General features: G+C 42.7%; 1 protein-coding gene across 1 annotated transcript in view; it reads left to right on the top strand.

The window, feature by feature from the left end:
* Positions 1–20,611, top strand: part of ANO4 (anoctamin 4) — a 259,235-nt gene that overhangs the window by 231,584 nt on the left and 7,040 nt on the right. The window contains exons 21-25 of the mRNA XM_019514994.1: positions 722–864; positions 1,855–2,007; positions 7,523–7,670; positions 13,358–13,477; positions 17,417–17,522. Of these exons, the coding sequence (XP_019370539.1) occupies positions 722–864; positions 1,855–2,007; positions 7,523–7,670; positions 13,358–13,477; positions 17,417–17,522 (670 nt within the window). The remainder of the gene's footprint in view (positions 1–721; positions 865–1,854; positions 2,008–7,522; positions 7,671–13,357; positions 13,478–17,416; positions 17,523–20,611) is intronic.

Genomic DNA, 20,611 nt, shown 5'->3' with positions numbered 1-20,611 from the left:
ATGAGGTTTTTGGGTGGGGGGGGGGGGGAGTTACATTGTCTGCTAATCCCTTGTCAACAGTATGTACACAAGCATTAGCCCACACAGTTTTCTCTGTCCATTATTTTACTGAACATTCAGTTCCGGGAGACACATTGCCTGTCATTCAGCAAAACCTTACCTCCCCCACTCCAAGCTCTGATTGAGTCAAGTAATTTGCTATTATAGGCAGGGAGGAGGAGGAAGCAAATAAATAAAAACCAGTGTAGCTTCTTTTCCGTTGTTAATAACAACTCAGGTCTGAAAAAAAAGCCAGCACTTCCTTCTGCCTTCATAAACAATACAAGATATTTTTCAGTGCACTGCAAGATATTTTTCGGGGCCTTTGTTTTCTAATGCCAAACTCTCCCATATACTCACTAATACAATCACTTTTGTGTGAGTATTTGTGTATATTTGTGTCTATAATATTCCCCATTGATTTAGAAGTGAAAAGGGAACTGGGAAGAGGATGATCCCACCTGTCTTCATCAACTTCCATCCCTGTCTTTATCAGATATAGTTGTCAATAATAAACTCAATCCTACTCTAAGAGTTTTCTGGTAGATGTGCATAAGACTTATGTATCTGTACTGACTTTTCCATTATTTTGACTTCTTATTTAAAATCCAGTTGTGAATCATTAATGTTTGAGATGAGTACCCAATCAATGTGATTTTTTTAAATGTATTTGAATATGTAGATTAATTCAGAACTGGTGGACCAGGAGAAAGTTACGACAAGAGCATGGCTCACACAGAAAAGCAAGCTTCCCACAGTGGGAAAAGGACTACAATCTTCAGCCTATGAATGCTTATGGACTCTTTGATGAATACCTAGAAATGAGTATGAAAATGTTCTGATTTCCCTCTTTTCTGCTAGATTTTAATGGTATTATCTTTTTTGTGTTATCTTTTTGGGTTGTTTTATTTATTTATTTCTTGGAGTGAGAAGTCTGATGTTCTATTCAACAGTCCAGGGTGCTGCTCTATGAAAGTCAAGATGCATTATCACAAGTTAGGTGACTTTCTGAGAACCAAACCAAGGCAACCTTTCTAATAGGGCTTCTTGTGAGGTACCAGACTCATGAAATTCCCTTTCTGCCTAGTTGGCTTTATGAGAGGTGAGTTAGCTTCTAAATTAAAGCCCCAAAATTCTTACTCCTTCAGCTGCACCATATGCTTAGACATCCACTATTTATTCTGATAAAGAAAATTCCTTTGAGGTCTTACTTTCTTACATGGCACATAGCTGTATGATTGAGTATAGTGAAAAGTCATTAGCATTTACTAACTACAATTTATAGGGAAGGTTACTGAGTAGACTACTTTTAAGAAACTCTGCTTTCATTGGAAGCAAAAAGGAACCTTGTCTTACTCAAGTGAGCTGCACATGTAATAAATAGCTGAGTCCTGGTGCAGTTCCACTGAAATTAGAAGGAGTTGTAGGGGATTAGCCACTCTGAGAAGGGTCTAAACTGTTACATCAATATTATCAAAGTCCAGAGACATCCTTTCTGGAGGTGCTGTGCAACATCAGCTTCCATTGATGTAAAAAAAAATGCTAGGCAGATCAGCAAGCCACTCTAAAATACCCAGTTCATCAACATTTTTCTTAAAGGTGATGTGATTGTCTAAGGACTTGGGAAATTCATTTGTTTGTTCTGTGACTGTGGCTGAGGCCTTTCAGGAAAAATAAATGGCTATATTGCTGCCACTATTAGACAATATAAGAAACAAATGTAATAGCTATGTGACAGTTGGGTAGCTTAGCGCTTTGGATAATGTCTTGAAATTAAATATGAAAAACTCTGCAACCTTTGATTTCCCTTCCTAGTTCTTCAGTTTGGATTCACAACCATCTTTGTGGCAGCTTTTCCACTGGCACCACTTCTGGCCTTACTTAACAATATTATTGAAATCCGGCTTGATGCATACAAATTTGTAACACAATGGAGGCGACCATTAGCTTCAAGAGCCAAAGATATAGGTGAGTTTGTGTCTCTTTTTAAAGACAAAATATTGGTAATTGGATGGAACTGCTCACTTAACAATTCAGTGGCATGAAAGGAAGTGTCTTTGATTTCAGGTATCATTCTCATTATAAATAACTAGCAAATGGCCCATCATGGATAATGGGGGGTGGGGTGGAGATGGAGTGCCACCACCCAGCACCCCACGGTGTCACTGCTCCATCTCTGGCCCTATGCACCCTCCACCCCCGCATCCCCTCTGTCCTCCCATCCAGCCCCGTGGGCCCCTCTCTCACCCTCTGCCACTCCCAGTGTGGCCCCACTCCCAGTATGGCCCCACACCCCCTGCTGCTCCAACCCATACCACCACTAGCTCCCAGGAACAGGGGTGGAGGGAAGTTTGCACACGGTGGCGGCCGCTGACACCCAGTGGCCTGCACTGCTGCTGGTCCATGTCCAGCCACATGCAACATCCCTCCCTCTCTCCTCCCCACCACCTTCCCATCTCTGCCAGCTGTTTTCAGGGCTGGGTGGTGGGAGCAGGGAGGGGAGCATGGTGGCAGTGGGGGGGCACTGCCACCGGAACGCCCACATTCCCCATCCCTCTCCCCACTCCCCCTCCCTTCCTCCCATCTCCCCTGCCACCTCCCCCTCCCTGCCAGGGGAGGCGAGCAGGGACAGATCACCACTGCCCATGATCCCTTGCTGCTGCCACTTTCCAGGAGTGGGGGGGAAGCTTGACCCACCATCCCCAACACCAGCACCCCATGCCGCCACCACATCCACGGGGTGTCATGGCCCCCCTCCCACCCTGGCCCTGCTCCTTGGAGGCAGTGGCAGCGTGGGGTGCTGGCCTCACCCCCGCACTCCATCACCTCCATCATGGTGATGCTGTGCCTTGTCAGTCCATCCCTGCCATCCCCTGCATCCCCCTCTGCTGGGGATGGAGCTCTGCCTTGACAGTAGGGGTGAAGCTGGCCAGTGCCACCACTGCCTCCAATAAGCAGAGCTGGGGGGGGTGGGGAGACCACCCCTTGGATGCAGCAGCAAAGCCAGAGCAGAAGGGCGAGGCCAGTCCTGCGCTGCCAGCACCCCGCATTGCCACTGCATCCAAGGAGCAGGGCTGGGGGCATGGCAAGGCCAGCACCACTGGCCTCACAACCCCGCTCTGTCCCCTCCATCTCTGCCGTCATGGCGGCACTCTGCCATGCCAGTCTGTCCCCCTCTGCCTCCAAGGAGCAGGGCTGGGGACGGGAAGCAAGGCCAGTTCTGCTGGCCTTGCCACCCAACTCCAGCCCTTCAGTCCCTGCCGTCATGGTGGCACTCCACCATGTGTCTGTGCAGAACATTCTGATTGGTTGTTTGAGTCAGCATTGTGACTGCCTGCTGAGACAACCAATCAGAGTGCTCATAAAGCATTACAGACAGACAGACAAACAGACTAATGTTTTTATTATATTAGAATGAAGGAATTATTTTTTCCATACAGAAAGCTTCAAATATCTAATGCCCTCTTACTGTTGTCACCAACTAATCTACACTGAAAAATATGCTTGTAATGACTTCATGGTTGACTTAGCAGTCAAGATTTTAAAAAAAGGTGTTCCATATTCTCTGCTGGCTTTTTCTTTTAGTAGACACACCTTCTCTATAGCATGTACTTCTCTTCACTTTAAATAGAGTGAGTTCCCCTCATTGACTTATTAACAGAATGAGCCTGATGCTCACAGAAGGGGATGTTGGTTGTAGCCATGTTGATCTGACATAAGCAGACAAGTTTCTTCGGGTAAATGAGAAGTCTTTTGCAAATATTTCAGGATTAACTGTGGGGCAGAGGATCAACTGAGTGGCTATATTGATTCAGAGTTGGTAAGCCCCCAGCTGCCAAGTAACAATTATTATTCATTTTTTTTCACAACTTTCTATTCAGTCACTGTCATTCTCATTTAAAATGAGACATCAGGAATAACCACGTAGGAAAAAGGAAACATTTAAGACCCTTTTTCACAGTGAATAATACTTTCTTCAGCCCCAGTTCAGCAAAGCAGTTAAAACAGCTTTCAAATTCATTAAAGTTAATGGGATTTAAGAATGTACCTAAAACTGAACATGTATTTAACTGCTTTGATGAACAGGGATCATTTGTCATATCAAGGTGTCATGAATAGCCTTGTTGGCTTCAGTGGGATTACTTGCAGGGTAAAGTGTGACAAGTACAGCTTAGGGTATAGGAATCTGGCACTTGGAGCTCTCACTTTTCAATATGAAAGATAATAAAACTTCTTTTACGTAACTATATGAAGGACTGTAAATAATTCATTACTTAATAGAAGTGTTTGCCTAGAAGTGATCATCTAAGAAGTGATGAGCCAAATGTTATTCATTACATTCACTTAAGATAGTCTCTTAAGTCAGGATGCTTTAAGAGGTGTTATCTGCAGATTTGAGCAGACTTTAAAGACATATCTTGGATTGTTTCCTCTTAAGAGGATTTTTTGTACTTATAAACTCTACAAGTAATTATTTGGTCTATGGGTTTTATTCATCATAAATGATCTCCTATCATTCTTGAACAAAACCCAGTGGAACAGACTTCTGTACTTTGCCCAGAAATACTTATTTTGTGGGATCACAGGAATCTGCATTTAGATACACTTATTCAATGTCATTTACGAGGGGTCGATAGGGGAAAAAGCCTTAATTCAGACAATTCTGCCTTTCCTCAGTTTCCTGAATGAATGGGTGAATGAATGAATGAATGAATGAATGAAGCCATGGACTGGATTGGGACAACCAGGGGAACTATTTTTTATTTCTGAAAGTTAAGTAAAATGAGAAAATAAAATTAATTTTGTTCTGTGGTCTTTTTTTTCAGTTCTCTAATGGTCCTGTCCCTGGCAGGAGGTTTGGGGGTCAGCTTGTCAGCCCAGGGCTGCTCTAACCCAGCTCAACGTGCTGCAGAGGAGTTGGCTGGGGCACGAGGGTGCTTTGGTGTGCAGCTAGCTGTCAGGGCTGGCTGAGTCATGAGAGTGCTTCAGAGCAGGAGCTGCCTGCCAGCTGGCAAAGTAAATAAGTCTGCTGTAGGATGGTACTTGTATCTGGCAGTACTAACCTACAGTGGAGTTATTAGTTTACTCAGGCCTAATAGCTCTGCATGCGTAGACTGGTGATGCTTTACTGTGGAGTTAATTAGGCAACTCCGCAGTAAGCATCTCATGTAGATGCGTCCCCTGTGTCACAAGTATTTGGGGACTTATTTACTACATTTTTAAAACAAATTGATTGTAGCACTGAATAACCAATGACACATCTCTTCCACCACAAACGTGGAAGCTCAGGAAGAAAAGCTGTGTCAGTGTTCTTGGCTGCAATTTATACCCTCACCATTCAGGCATGATGAATATGCTTGGTGTATTGGCTGCCTATATTAAGGCTCATCCTTTGGGATGTCTTGTTGCATACTCACAAGTTAACTAGATCTTTATTCTAGTGCCAGGTGATTAGGGCTCATGCTGGCAGCATATATACAACTGTAAACATCATTGCTTTGGTAGGAAATCGCTCAGCTGTAGTGCTGGCTGGGAAGCAAAAAATCGCAATAAATAAAATGAGATAAAAATCAGCAGAAGTTTTAGAAATGTTTTTGTTTGTTTTATTATAGAACATAGAATAGACCTTTCAAATAATAGATATTCAAAATTGTTTATGAAAAACATAAGAATTGGAGAGACTACTCCAGAATATGCAGTAGTATCCCAATGGCTAGAGCATGCAGTCAGACCATGGTAAATCCAGGTTCTAGTTCCTGCTTTGACTTCAGTTTGTCTTTCGGGTCACAGTTGAGTACTTTAACTCAGGGGTAAGCAATTATTTGGGCAGGAGAGCCACTTAACAAGTTTTGGTGAGCTGTTGCAGGCCACGCATATGCACACACACACTCACTCACACACATGTTCTCGCACTCATTTTCACTCTCACCCTCACACACATATATGAACTCCCCTTAGCCGGGCCAAGGCTGGCACCAGAGCATCAGGGGAAGCATGAGCCCACCCAGGGCTGTAGTTTCTTATCTCTGCTTCTCCCAGCCTTCCCCCCACCCCTACCATTCCCAGTTTGACTGACACCTGCAGACAAGAATGGGGTTGAGAGCCATGCTGCACCAAGGGTGGGGTCATGGCATTCACAACCCCACAGAGCTGGGCTGCAAGAGGGGAAAAATGCCCCCACCTCTTGCTCCCCCCCCACCCACTGTGCAGACCCCAACAGGGGAGGCCAGGGTGGGAGGGTCAGTTCCCCTCCTTGCCCACCCTCCCTGCCACATGGTGCCTGGCAGGCAGATGGGGCTCCAGCCTCTGCTGCACCATGAGGAAGGCTGGGTGGAAGTAGTCCTGCCCACCTACCCATCCCGCACCACAGGGTCAGACTCCATCTCCCAGAATGCCACGTGGTGCCAGGCAGGTGGGCAGGGCTGCTTGCACCCAGTGTCCCCTGCCATGTCAGTAGAGGCTGGAGCCGCTGCCCATGGGCAATCAATTGCTATCCTGCCCATGGATGGGTGGCAGCTTTTTGGCTTCAGCCTCTGCTGGTGCCACGGGCCAGATAGACTCAACTGGTGGGCCTGCAGGCCATATTTTGCTCACCCCTGCGTTAAATACTAGGCTGTTATGGGGTGGTGTCTTTCTGATCAGAAATTGCATGCTGGACTTTAAAAAGCTTCCTGATGAAAGTTTTGTTGAAATTAGTTATGATTCCACAAAAAGTTTGTTTCAATAATGTATCATTGTCTGTCCCCCAAAAAAGGTTTTGTTGCAAAATTTCTGATCAGTTCTACTCAGCTGTGAAATTACTCTCTTCCTGATCCACATCTCATTACATTCAAATACATGGATTCATGTTTGCCTAGATGTTTGATGGTGATTCAAAAAAGAGACTTGCTAAATCAGTGGTGCTCAACCTCTGGCATGCAGGCCAAATCTGACCTTTGGGGCTATGTCATCCAGCCCAGAGATCTCCCTATATGTTCAGAAATTTGGCAGTAGAGGAGTGATGATACTGTTAATTGCTGCAGTTCTGGAAGTGTCTCTGGAAGCTGCAGCAGTTAACACTGTCTGCGCTCTACTCCCTGACTGCTGAATTTTTGGACCTGTGGGGAGCCCAGCAGGCCAGATGACACAGCCCTGCATGCTGAATTGCACCAGCTTAGGGTGTTGCTCTATGATCAGATTCAGTACTAAGGGCTGGGTCAGCATGTGGTGTGGTGTGGTGTGGTGTTAGGGCAGTGCAGGGGTCAGTCCACAACCAGATCTGGTGCACAGGGCTCAGCCACCATGCTGGATCACAGCCTGACACCTTGGACTGACCCCACACTGGGTGGCCACTCATCCAGCCCATAGGACCAGAAGGTTGAACACCAGTATGCTAAATGACTGAAATGAGAACGATCAAATACTCCCAAGAAGGCAGCCTGCAATATTTGAACTTCATTATTCATTATATTCCTCCAATTAACATGTTTTCTTTATTGAATAGGAATCTGGTATGGAATTCTGGAAGGCATTGGAATTCTTTCTGTTATCACAAATGCATTTGTTATAGCTGTGACTTCAGACTTCATCCCTCGGCTAGTTTACGCTTACAAATATGGACCTTGCGCAGGCCAAGGAGAAGCTGGACAAAAGTGAGTTTTCTTTAAGAATAGCAACATGCATTAAAATCCCTGTTCCCTTGAAACACAGACAAATATAACATTGCTGTCTCCATGTTTACCAATTCCATTCATCAAAATGTTCGGGTAGGTACAGATTGCACATCCTTAATACAGTTTAATAGGTAACTGAAATTTATAGTCTTAACTTAAGAAAAAAAGTTCCAGATGGGTTATAGAGATTTCAGTGGATTCAGTAACAGTCAGTTACCATAATCAATATGTGAAATCTCAATTCTCAGCTGGCATAAATCGGTGAAGCTCCTTTGTAGTCATTAGACTACACTGATTTTCACCAACTGTGGATCGGACCTTTAATAGTTAGCTTATTCACAAAGCCTCCTTTCTCTTATATAGGCCTTTATGTACATTAATCCAAAAAAATGCAGACAAATAAGAGGAAGCAATTCTAGCATAATAGAGTGAGTTGTTATTTACCGCACAAAGTAATTGATTTTTTTTAAACACAGCTCTTATATTAGAATGTCTGAGACCAAAATCAGTTTCTTGCTGCTCCACCAGTGTTCACTCTACTGCACTAAAAGAAATGAGCTAAGCAAGCTAAGTGAAACATAGTAAGTTAGCCTGGATCCTGCTATCAGGCATATATTTCATTTTGTAGATTTATTTTCCTTTTCTGGTAAAGTAGTGAGAGGGTTCTTTTTTTGTTCTTGTTGTTGCTTTTTGCCATATTTGGATATGTAATCAGACTGTTGGGAAATGAGCAGTTGAAGTAAAAGTATGTGATTGGCACTGTTGCTAGCTTGTTATGCTGTCAAGAACTTGATATTTCTGTAGATGCCGAGAAGGAAAAAAAATTCTGTTTCCATAAACAGTTGTAAGGAATCCTTCAGTTGGTAAAGTGTTAGGTCTGATGTCAGTCATCGTTTGAGAGGTGCCTCCCTCTGCTGCCACTGAGAATACTCACAGGGTATTCATGCAATGTCAACTCTTCTGTTTTATAAATTTCTTTCATATTAAAGTAGCAGAAAATGCATTTTGAAATTACATTTTATAAGGAAGTAAATATAATGCTATTGCTCTCCAGCTAGTTTGGTTTAGACTTTAGAGGTACTGACTTTACTTAAGGAAACATATCTTAAATATACATTTTTCAACCTTTTAAACAATGTTTTGATAATCTTGCAGAGACTCTCTGAATAAACCACTTGTAAACCACACAATCTATTTTTTCCTAAAAGCCTTTATTTGGCAACATCAAAGACACTGATACTCAATTAGTGCCCCCACAAAAGTAGAGACCGTTCTAAAAGTCTACATGCATATCCAATTTCTGCAACTCAGAGGTCTGGAATATCTAGCACAAAGTCTCTTAGGGTTTGGGTTTTTTTATTCTTCCAAGAAAAATTATAAATTTAGCCCATATGACACCAATTGATGCTAAAAAATAGTATACTTAATGCCCTGGACACAGGTTGTGATGGTTGTGATTCAAAGCTAAGTTGTTAATAATCTTCAAACCCAAATTTCCCACTGAATTTAAGCTTATATTTAAAATAAATGCCAGTCTTATTGTTCATAAAGAAAACCATCCAAGTGAGAATTAGTGCAGTTCAGTCTTCCTGCATATTTGCCCAAACAAACTGAAATAATGATGTGGAGATGTGTGAGCCTTGCTGGCTTGGTAACTCTGAGCAGTAATGATGGCAATACATAGCACAGCCTATGATATAATGCTGGAAATGTCCTGAAATGAGTTTTCAAGAATCAAATCAGGTTTTCTAGGGCTGCTGACTACAGCAAACCAAAATCAATAGGATTTTGTATACTATATTTCAACAGAACATAGACTGGATGGGTGTCCTTGCCCCTGAAGACAGTATAGGTTGTAACAGGATTTTGTATTTCATGTTTTATTTCACGTTTTATCCCTTTCTGTACTGGAAAGCAAGTTTAAACATGATTCCTGTTTAGCACAGCTCTAGAGTAATGAAAGCAAAAGTAAGCTGGTTTTCCACATTTGTTTATTTTGTCCATGTCAAGTTTTATGGATGGTCTTTCCTTTGCTTTTACATGTGAAGCTGATTTGGATCAGATGTGTTGCATGCGTCTAGACACTTTGGGAAGGTGGCACATATGATGGAGATGTGTCTGAGAAAGTGTTGATATCTCTAGTTCTTTCTCACCTGATTGAAAGCCTCTTCAGCCTCATAGTGTTCAATAGTATACAAGTTTAACTGGACTTTTCCACATGTGCCTAGTGCAAAGTAGAGCAATCACAATACTATTAGGTTTATCCTGTTATACTACCACTGGAGTTGAACTAGCCAGCTCTCCCAGAGTTTCTTTGTTCCACATTATTGTTGACCCTGCAATTATAAGTTTGTGTTTCAGAGCCATAACAGAGCACACAACTTTGCACTCAAGGTCAGAGCACCATCTAGCCTGATATCTCCTGTCTTACAATGGCCAGAACCAGTTAACATTTTTGGAATAATTTGCCCAAAGGGCAGGATTGTTCCTGTTCACCATCATTTTTAGTGTAGGTCAGGAAGCAGAGCTCTGTGTCTCCTATTAAAAAAACCCCAAACCTTTATAGTATAGCTGTACATGTTCTCCCCCGAAAGAAGTGTCTAAACCTTGCTTAGATCTTAACAAGTTTTTAGCTTCAGTGATATCTGGTAGCAGTGAGTTCTGCAAGTTAACTCTGGACTGTATGAAAATGTATTTCCTTTATGAGCTTCAAATATATGCATTGCCTTTTGTTTTCATTTGTTCTTGTATTATGAAACTGTAAATAGGAGCCCTTATCTTCTGTCCCATTCATTATTTTGTGAATCTCTATTAAGTTAGCTTTCAGTCATCTAAGCTAACCACACTCTGTCCTTTCAACCTGTCCTGGTACCAAAGTCTGATGATGCTTCTAATAATTTTGTTGCCCATCTCTGAAACCATTTTAATTTTCATTATATTTTTTGAGATAGGAGTTCAAATCCTACTTCAATTTTAGATGGATAAGAACCATTTACACAGCTCAGTTGAGCAATGTAATTACAGGCAGTCTGCAAACTTAGAAAGACAATTGGTTCCTGAAAACTGCATCTTAAGTCAAAACATTGTACCTCAGAACTGATTTTCCCATAGGAAACAATGTTATAAATGAGGGAATTGGTTCCCGAACCAAGGCCCAATACCCTATTTTCACCAAAAATAACCCAGAATTTTGTATCCAATCAATTATAAATGAGCAATATAGCTACATTAATGTATTTATATTATAAATAACAATCATATTTGGAAGGACTTCTTTGAGGTGACTTTGCTGGACTTTTTGAAGGGCTCTTGGTTGGAGTCTTCTCAGGAGTCTTGGCTGCAGGTTTTTCTGGAGTCTTGTCTGGTTTCTTAAAAAAAGTGTCCAAGGAAGTTTGGACAGATGTTCTCTAGGGAGGTAGGCGACACAGCGAACTTGTTCGCTGGCATGGCATGGAGTCAGATCAAGCGTTGTAAAGTTGAAACAGGGTGTCAACTTATAAACGGTGTAAGTGTGAAGCATTGTAACTTGAAACATTGTAAGTCGAGGACTGCCTGTAGCATTTTGTGTATGTAAATTTTAGATTCTTCTCCTCTTGCAAAAAGAGATATACAGTAATATTTGTGTAATTTGCACAAAATGGAAGAAAGGGACACACTCCCATATGGGTGTCTGGTGCATCTTGAGTGCCCCCCCCCGACACCAGTCAGCAACCAGGGGGAGGGGGGGGCCCCAGTGGCCAATCCCGCTGAGTGGGGGGGAGGGAGGGGGAATCCCCCCATTGACCAATCTCACTCACCATGAAAGTGGCCATGGCCTTGGCCACTTCCAGTCATTTTCGCAGCCGATCTCACTCACCATGAAAGTTCTGTGGCCACTTCCGGAGGTGGCACAGCCACTTTTGCTCATGGCCCTGCTCCCTGGCCAGCGCTTGGAGGATGGGCATTGGTGCTCCCGCCTGCCCCCCTGCCCGCCAGCCAAACGGGGAGCGCAGCCTGGCAGGGGGTGCACCGGCACTCTCAAGGGGTGCACATGCACCCCCATGCACCCCCTACATATCACCCCTGCGCTCCCACTTTTAGCTCGCTAACCTAGTGATTAGGCCACTGGGGAGATTCAGATTCTACATTTGCCTTATCCACAGGGGGCTTGAATCTGCATCCCCCACTTCCCAGACAAGTGTCTTTGTCCCCAGGCCATGGGCTAGACATTACCAAGAGTACCCTTCCTGTTGAAGCTACCCCAGTAAGCAGCCACAAGGAGAAAATATGGGGCCAGAAGGGGAGCAGACCACAGGGGGAAAGAGCTCTGAGATGAATACTGCTCTGGAAGGGAGAGGCAGGGGCTTGGTTTCTGGCTTCTGCTTCTGTTCCCAATGTTTTTTCACCATTTTGTATTTAATAGTCATTGGATAATACAGCTAGACAGAAGTGGGATAGTTTCTGCCTCATGGTTAGAAAGCTGTTTTCCCCCAGTTGTGGTTTTTCAGCACCTAAATTTGGGAGGGGGGTGTTTAATTTTGTGTCTTGGGCCCAATCAACCAAATCACTTCCAAATTCTGTCAGGTGAGTAGAGCTCAATCATTCTAGTCTGTGTGGTGCTACTACCAGCAAGTATCCTACCTCCCAGATGCTTCAGTCTGGACTTCAGATGCTCCCAAATCCATGGCAGGCACCCTGTGTACAAGTCCCAAGCCCAGAGACCTTGGATTTCAGATGCCCCTAGTCTTGCTTGCCCCTAGCCAAAAGACCAAAGAAGCAAGCTAGAGGGAAAGCCTGTGAACAATCCCCCATCAACATAAATTGTGTAGCTGATATCTTCCCATTGAGAGGCCCTGTAGTAAACCCTTGCAGGGGGGTCTGCCCACAATGCAATGGACAGGTCTCCACCCTCTAGCTATACCTAGTCATTCAAGGCTGAGAAGAAAGGAATCTTCTCTGCCAGGTCAGTAAAACCACCTGGGCCAAAGCCATCATGGGCCATCCTCATGGTATTTGGACATGCACATGGCTACCAGGTAACATAAAATCACTACAGAGCATAAGTAGCTGGAGAAGATCTTTCTGATCATGTTCAGAAGGACAGGATGAGTTGTGCTAGAGCTAAATATGTGTAAATGCCCTAAAATGGCAACTTCTGGATAAAAATAGCTATCTAAGTGCTACTTGCCCACCTAAAGGTGGTTGAATTTGAGTCAGGGTCGCCATTTTTGCAGAATCACATCTGATGTATTAGTTGAGGGTGTGGGGGAGGACAGAAATGACATTGGCCACGAGGTATGTGATAGGTTACTAAATATAAAGTAATCTAAGTTGAATAAAGGGGGACTCTAAAGTCACTGCAATGTAAATACAGTCTGGGGGGAAGAAGAGTTGAGTTTTGTGAGAATGACCTTTGTACTAGGTCCCTCTGTCTTTTGAGTCAGTTGCATTTTAGGTGTGCTAATGGAGAGAGGAGTTGGTGTGAATCTGTTTTTAATTTTTTTTGTAAAGGTATGAAATGAAGTAAATTTGGGATGATGGGGAAAGAAATGACCCCAACATCCTTTTAAACATTATGTCACTGTTAAAGTGTAAAGTCTGGAAATCCAGACAAAAATGTTCTCCTGGGTGGGATTTGTTGTTAGAAAGGACTCAGCATTCTGAATGCAGTATTTCTTCCCTTTCAGATGTATGGTTGGCTATGTTAATGCCAGTTTATCAGTGTTTCTGGTGTCTGACTTTGAAAACCGTTCAGAACCAGCATCAAACGGAAGTGAATTCTCCGGTTCACCATTGAAATATTGCAGGTAAGGATCTCCTCAAATAAACCTTTTCTTTTAAGAAATCAGCAAATAGAAGCAATGTGATTCATTCTGGTCTTGGACTATCTTTCTGAATTAAAGAAATGAAATGAAAAAAAATGTATTTTTGAAAGTTCCCATGAAAGGAATGAAAGCAGCCATGACATCAGTTGTACTGTACAGGTAGGAGGAAGGCTTAATCTTTGGAGCCTGGAAATTGGCCAGGCTTCAAAAAGATACTCTACATCTGCATATAAATTACTTTTTTTTAAACAATACAACAAATGGTCACTATTATTGATAATAATTGCTTATCCTTTAATTTGTCTTGATAGGTTTGGGAGGAGATTTCATACAAGCCTAGGGTCTAACTCCAACTGTAATGCTATCTAGCTCACTCTAAATGAAGGATTAAATTGCAGATGTGTATGGACCCTCTAAACCCCCTTAAGCCTTATTGTGCTGGTTTAAGTGGTGCATAAACCTTATTGAGGCTTTGTGAACAGGAGTGAATTTCACTTGAACTTGCAATAAGTCACATCCATACCCCATCGGTCCTAGACCTTATGTGGGAGCTGATTGTTATAGCTATTTGCCACACCAGCTAGAGCTGTCCTTTGGCATCCCAGGCTGCTTTGTGGGTCCCCACTAACCCCTCCTTACAGGATGTCATGCTAGCCTCCGTTGCACTTATCTGCTCCAGCTGAGTGGGCTCTCACAGAGCTAGCTACAAGGAGGAGTCAGGGTTCGGGGGCAGCATGAGCTGCCAGCAGCAGCTGCATGGTGTAGGGGGGAGCTGTCCTTAGCCGGACACAGTCCCAGCCTGAGCTAGCACAGATAGGGAGGGCCCACATTGTGAGGGCTTCTCCCCACCACTGCCCAGACTGGCTTCCCAGAGCTGGTCCTCCCCCCAAGCTCTGCCCCCCTGCAAGCGGCTGGCTGCCAGTGGTGGGGGGAAGGGAGGGGAGGGAGCAGAAGCCTCAGCCCCAGCCTCACCGCTTCCAAACTCAAGCCAGCACAGCTAGAGGGGAGTGCATGGTGGGGGCTCCCCTCCTCCCCACACTGCCCATCCTGGCTGGCCAGTGTGGCTTCTCTTCCCCACCCTGCCCCGCCCCGCCCGGGCAGCTGTCAAGAGAAGTGGGGGGAAAGGGGGAACAGAGGACCCCATTGTGTGGACCCAGCCCCCCAAACCCAATCCAGCACAGCTGGGGAGTCTGCATGGAGGGGGCCTTCATTCCCTCTGCCCCCCGCTGCCACTGCCAGCCAGCCACTTGCAGGGGGAGGGGGAAGGAGCTGGGGAAAGGAGTCACTCTGACCAGCCAGACCAGGCAGTGGGGAAGGGAAGCCCACCCCCCAGCTGTGCTGGCTCAGGTCTGGGGGGGCAGGGTTGGGGCTGGACTGGCATCTCCACTTTCCCCCATCACCACCGCTGACAGCCTGCCACTAGCAGGGGGTGGGGCTGGGGAGAGGGGCCATGCTGGCCAATCAGGGGTGGCCAGCTGCTTGGCGGCTCAGCTGGGCTTGGCATCGTCTGGCATCCTGCTGGGAGGTGTGTGGGAGCGCCCCCAACCTGCTGGCCTTGGGCAGTGCCGGCAGCCTGCACACCTCCCCGTTGAAGGATGAACATCTGTTCTGTTCATTCCCCACCTAATCTAGGGCACTTAAAGTAAAGTGCAAAACTTAAACTGCCTCTGCCTTGGGCTTTTTGAATGTCTATACTTAGCTTTTGGTCCAAATTGTTAGCCATGGTATTTTGAATAAAATTTCTTGTCTCTGACCATAGAACATCAGTAGGTGAACAGATTAATATAGAGTTTGCTTTTGATATCTTAAAAAAGCAGGAAACATGCAATGTATTGTTTTCATTCAGATAAGTCGCAATCCTACATCCTTTGTAGACAGAACCTTTCTTCACTTGGAGTTTTCCCTGTGTAAGCACTAGATGGAGGCATCAGGATTTGGCCTGAAATGATGTAAATCCTACTAACACAGCTGGAACAGTATTCTAATATTTTAAAAGCCTATGTCTGTCTGTCTAGCTGGCCGTAATGCTTTATTCACACTCTGATTGGCTCATGGAAACAGCCAATCAGAGTGCTCCAAGCATGAGAGAGCACCACCATGATTCTGAAGCTGCTCCAAGGACTGGACAGAGGGTGGCCTCGGCTCCCCCACCCCACTCTGTGCAAGAGGCAGAACAGAAGCAGCATGGGGCGTTAGGTGGCGGCACTCCAACCCAGCCCCCTCCCCCGCCCCATCATTCTTGATGGGCAGTTGGCTAGTATAGTAATAATAGCAAAGTATACCAATATATTATCTTTTCTTCCACTTTTGTCCTTCCAGCCTTGGGTTTTGGGACTCTATGACAGTACTAAAAATAAAGTTGTTATCATGATCAAAAATATGAGACATGGAACCAGGCCCTCCATTAAATAAAAAATCATTGTACATCATAAAGATGGGGCGGTGGGAGCCAACAACAATACAGAAAGGGACTCTAGACTCACTGGTAGACTTTGATTGTGATTTCAGTAAAAGTAGGTGCAAGCCCTGTGTTATTGTATGTGTGGGTTAATTCAAAATGCTGCTGAAAGATCTTTGGATATATCTATGTGGTTTCTAGAGTATGTTTACTTATTGAATATACCCATTTCTGTTTGTGGAATTCAGAGAGTGACTGACTTCCTTCTAATGAATTCACCAGACACTTAACAAGCCTGAATTTTGCTGAAACACTTGGTAATTGTAACTTCAGTTTAAAGAAAGATATTGAAAGGGATGCAAATTAGTTTTTAATAATTTCTAAAGAGACTACAGGACTCCATATCAACGTATGATTTGTGTGATGTGAGAGCAAGCTTTTAAGCTTTCAGTAGGGTAGTGTTGGTGGACAAAATCTGTTAATAATTTACCATTACTATTACTGAGATGATTTTTTTCTGCTGCGGGAGAGATACCATGCTGATTGTATGGAAGTTTTTTCTCCAGCAAATATGAGAAACTTGATGTACTTTTCTACCTAGATTTTCTAGCCAGGTGCTTCTGTTGCAGTCCTTTAAAATTCTGCTTATAAACAGTTTTCATCTGAAGAATCAATGTTTTGTCTGCATATGGGAATTAGCTGGCAGCAAAAACAATTCCTACTGATGTTACTGGAATATAAGAATTCAGTGCTGACTAAAATCCCTAGCCTACTTATTTTGTGTCAAGTGTCCTCTTGAATCTGAAAAGTCTATCCATTAGATGGAAATGCAGATTGCCCATCATAGAGATATAATCTACATTTCAATTTATTTCTTCTGTGCAAGTAGCTTTTTTCAGTTCTTTAAACTTGTTTAGAGATTATGTGTAAGAGTGTTATTTAATGTGACATTTCCTGATATTGTTTTATAACTAGTTTTCAATCCTGCGCAGGAAACAGATTAGGCAGAAGCCAAATTTCCCTTCACTTTCAGATTAAGTTTGTGTCAAATTGCTTTGGAATTGTCATTTTACTTATGAAATCAGACTCCAGAAAGAGTGAGTTTTTCCATAGATGAGTGTATCTGATATATTACAGGCTTCGAATGGGTTTATAGTTATCTTAGGTCTACCTATTCTTCCATAAAACTCTGTTAATTTTTTTGTTAAGTGTTTATGTTTTCAAAAGACATTACTTAAAACAACAGAGCTGATTCCCTTACATGGATTTGCACTGGGCAGGTAACATTCCTAAGTGAGAATCTGGTCCTCTTGGCAGTCAATAGCAAGACTTGCATTGATTATTTTTTCAATTGAGTTATACGTGATTTACACTGGGAAGTGAAGTAGAGAACTGGGCCAATGTTTTTATAATTTAGAGCTCCTAACATTGAGATCATTATAGAAAAAAGAATAGCGAGCAAAATTATTATTATATAGCGTTTTATCATATCACTAAAATATGATGTTCTCTTTGTTTTTCAGGTACAGAGACTATCGAGACCCTCCTCATGCCCCAGTGCCCTATGGCTACACACTGCAATTCTGGCATGTTTTAGCAGCACGATTGGCTTTTATTATAGTATTTGAGGTCAGTTATCATTCCAGGGCAAGTGTACTTGTTAAAAAATTATCTCTATTTGAGGCTTTTTCACAGCCCTGATCCTGGATAGCAATCCTGGAGCTTTAGCTGATAGGTTCAAGTGTTTCTGTCTTGCTTTGAATTTCCCAGTCTTGTATTTCTAAATAGCTACATATACTGAAAGTTTACCTAATGTGCTTTACTGGTGACCTATAATGGCAGAGTGAAGATGGGTTGAAAATAGGCTTGGAGCCTTTTTTGTTCCTTTAATGATATGCAAAGAGTGTGGCATGGATCTGATCTCATCTGGTTTTGGAAACTAATCATCCCTATGTTTCACTGGTGCTTAAGCAAGAGACCACTGTGAAATCCCAGTTGTCATAGACACAAATCAGTGATTTGTGGGTGAACACTTGGTGAATTCTAGATCATGGAAACTAAGTGAATGCAAGATTTCACTTAGCCCTATCATAACAGATGGATGGAATAATAGGAAGGAATACATTGAAAAGAAGGCTTAGAAGATTTTTTTCTTTCTTGTTTAGACCCAGAAGAGTTTTTAAGGTTCATTCTTTTGTTTATTCTTCCCCCCCACTCTTTTTTTTAATATTTAGGCTGCAGGACTTTGTGATGACAGTGGAATAAGCATAGTGTAACATCATAAGAATTGAGAAGGTGAAATCTGAGCAACTGAAAAAAGAAAACAGTTTTATTAGAATGTTTAAAACCCTTGGCTTTTCCTATTTTTTAAATTATAGTTAAAACCTATTTTACTCCATAAATATATTAACCATTGGGATAAAGGAAGTTTTCATTACAGATTCAGTGTCTTTGCCACTACAATTAAAAAGTACAGACTCAGAATGCTTTCTGCAAAGCGCTCTCAGTTACAGTGGGAAGCTGCACTTCTGTCTGCCCCCGGAAGTGTAGTGTTCTGACAATTATCCTAGAGAAGACCCAGAGATCTGTTGGCCAAACCAGCAAAGAGTAAATTTGATGTATTTGATATTTCAATGATGCAAGAGAAATATAACAAAGTGATAGTTATCTAAATCCTGGAATCTGAGCATTCAGAATCCCTAAAAATTGGGTTATGTGGTCCTGGGCAAAAGACAATGCAAGCCCAAGTTAAAAATAACTTTGATTAGCCCCTATAAACACTGCCATTGTACTATAGCAAAGCAGTTCAAAAGTACTATATCTAGCTTAGAAAGTGATATATAATTATTATAGATTTTTGATATATTCCTTATCAAGTGACTCAAATTACCAGTTTATGTATTTACTGCATTGACATTTTATTTTGGACTGGACTTTTGCAACATTTCTCTGGATTATAGAATTAAACTATTTGAATTGGAATGAAGCTTATTTTCATTTTATATAATGGGAGACAGTCTCCCCCCAATTTATTTCTTAACTGAAACTATATTATCTTGGCTGGAACCGATTGGCTTCTGTGAACTTTAATAAATGCAGTCTCCAGACCTGCCTGGGTCAAGTTGGAGCACTGCATTGGACGCTGGAAGCTGTAGCTCCTTTGAGCTTTGTTTTTTTACCAATATTGACCATTTCTGTAGGGTATCACTCCATTCCATTGAATTTTGCCTCAACCACATTCAGGGGGGAAAAAGATTGGTAGAACCCTGCTACATAACACCTCTTCTGTTTCCACTATCATTGCTATGAACTGTAGTATCTGCGTGTGAACAGGAACATAGGAATAGCCCAACCAAATTGCTGTAATAAATATAAGGAGAAAGTGGGGTTTCTTTGCCATAACAGGGGCATTTAACAGAATGGACAGGATGGAAGAAGGCACAAAAATGGGTGAACAAGGATAAGTAAAACTCTGGTCAACCCTTCAACTCTTGGCCATATTTGTTACAAGTTACTAGAATAGTTTGTTTTAAAACAGCATTTGTTTAAACCTTTGTTTGTGGACCTGACAGCAGGCAGTGTTTTATCCTGACTCAAGCCTTAGACTGGTGCGTTACTGTCAGCCTGTAGTGCTTTCTACTTGTCACAGTTTGATATTAATACCGCAGAGAGTCCCAAATTATGTCAGTATGACTCAAACTGTGGTCCATAATGCATTTAATCACAGTCAGCTGAAAACCTGCTGGTCACAAGGTACCAGCTTTTCTTCTTTATTTCCAGGTACCAAACAGGATTCAACATTTGTATAATACCATTTCTCTATGTAAATCAACAAGTGTAGTTGCCAAAGAGAAGGGAAGTGATTCACACAGCTGTGAATGGCGGTAGAAATGACCAAGAAACTGTCTCAATGAAGATGTGGTCCCTATAAATAAATCTCTGGGGAATCATTGGCATAATAGATTTGGCCAGTCCTCTCCATTTTCTGTCCAGGGAACTATGACAGGTTGTACACTCAAAACTCTGGCTATGTTAAGAGGGCACAATATAGTGCTAGGCTCTCTGTGGTTGAGCTAGCTGAGCTCATGGAAGAGGTCTAACTACATTAGTGTGGCACTTAACCTGGGCAAATTAGCCCTGCACCCAACTTAGTTTATTCTGCTTACCATTGCACAGTATCATGTAGGCATACCCTGCACGATATAATCTACTCCTGAGCAGGTATGCCTGCAATTTTTCTAGGATCCAGTGATATAGTAAATGTGGTTAGTCAGCCTGGTAGAAGCAGATATGTGGGCCCAAACTAAATCTTGTTCCTTGTGTAACCAATTTGAGGTGATCATATTTCAAAGTCATGATTAAGAGGTTGTTGTATGGATGAGGAAACCTATGGGGAAAATTCCCATATGGATCTGAGAAAGTACAGGGAGCAAAAAGTAAGGAAGAAAGAAAAAATTACAGCCAACCAGGATCCTCAGATTATTAACTGGTTTGGAGACATCTGACATAAAACCTGCTTGAGGCATGAACATGGCCTTCAGCCTTCTCTTTAGAAAGCATATAATAAACTTAAGGTGCTCTCAGGAAAAATGACAATTTCAGTAGAGATAAGTGAATAAAGGTAGCTTTGTCACTGAGTTAATAATTACTGTAGCTGATACTTCACTCCGAACCTAGAATCTGTGAGCATATCTACACATTCATTAATGCACCATAGT

Source organism: Gavialis gangeticus, unplaced genomic scaffold (assembly GCF_001723915.1).
Source record: "Gavialis gangeticus isolate Ggan-Ray unplaced genomic scaffold, GavGan_comp1, whole genome shotgun sequence".
Lineage (NCBI taxonomy): Eukaryota > Metazoa > Chordata > Crocodylia > Gavialidae > Gavialis > Gavialis gangeticus.
This window is presented reverse-complemented; position numbering and strand designations above follow the sequence as displayed.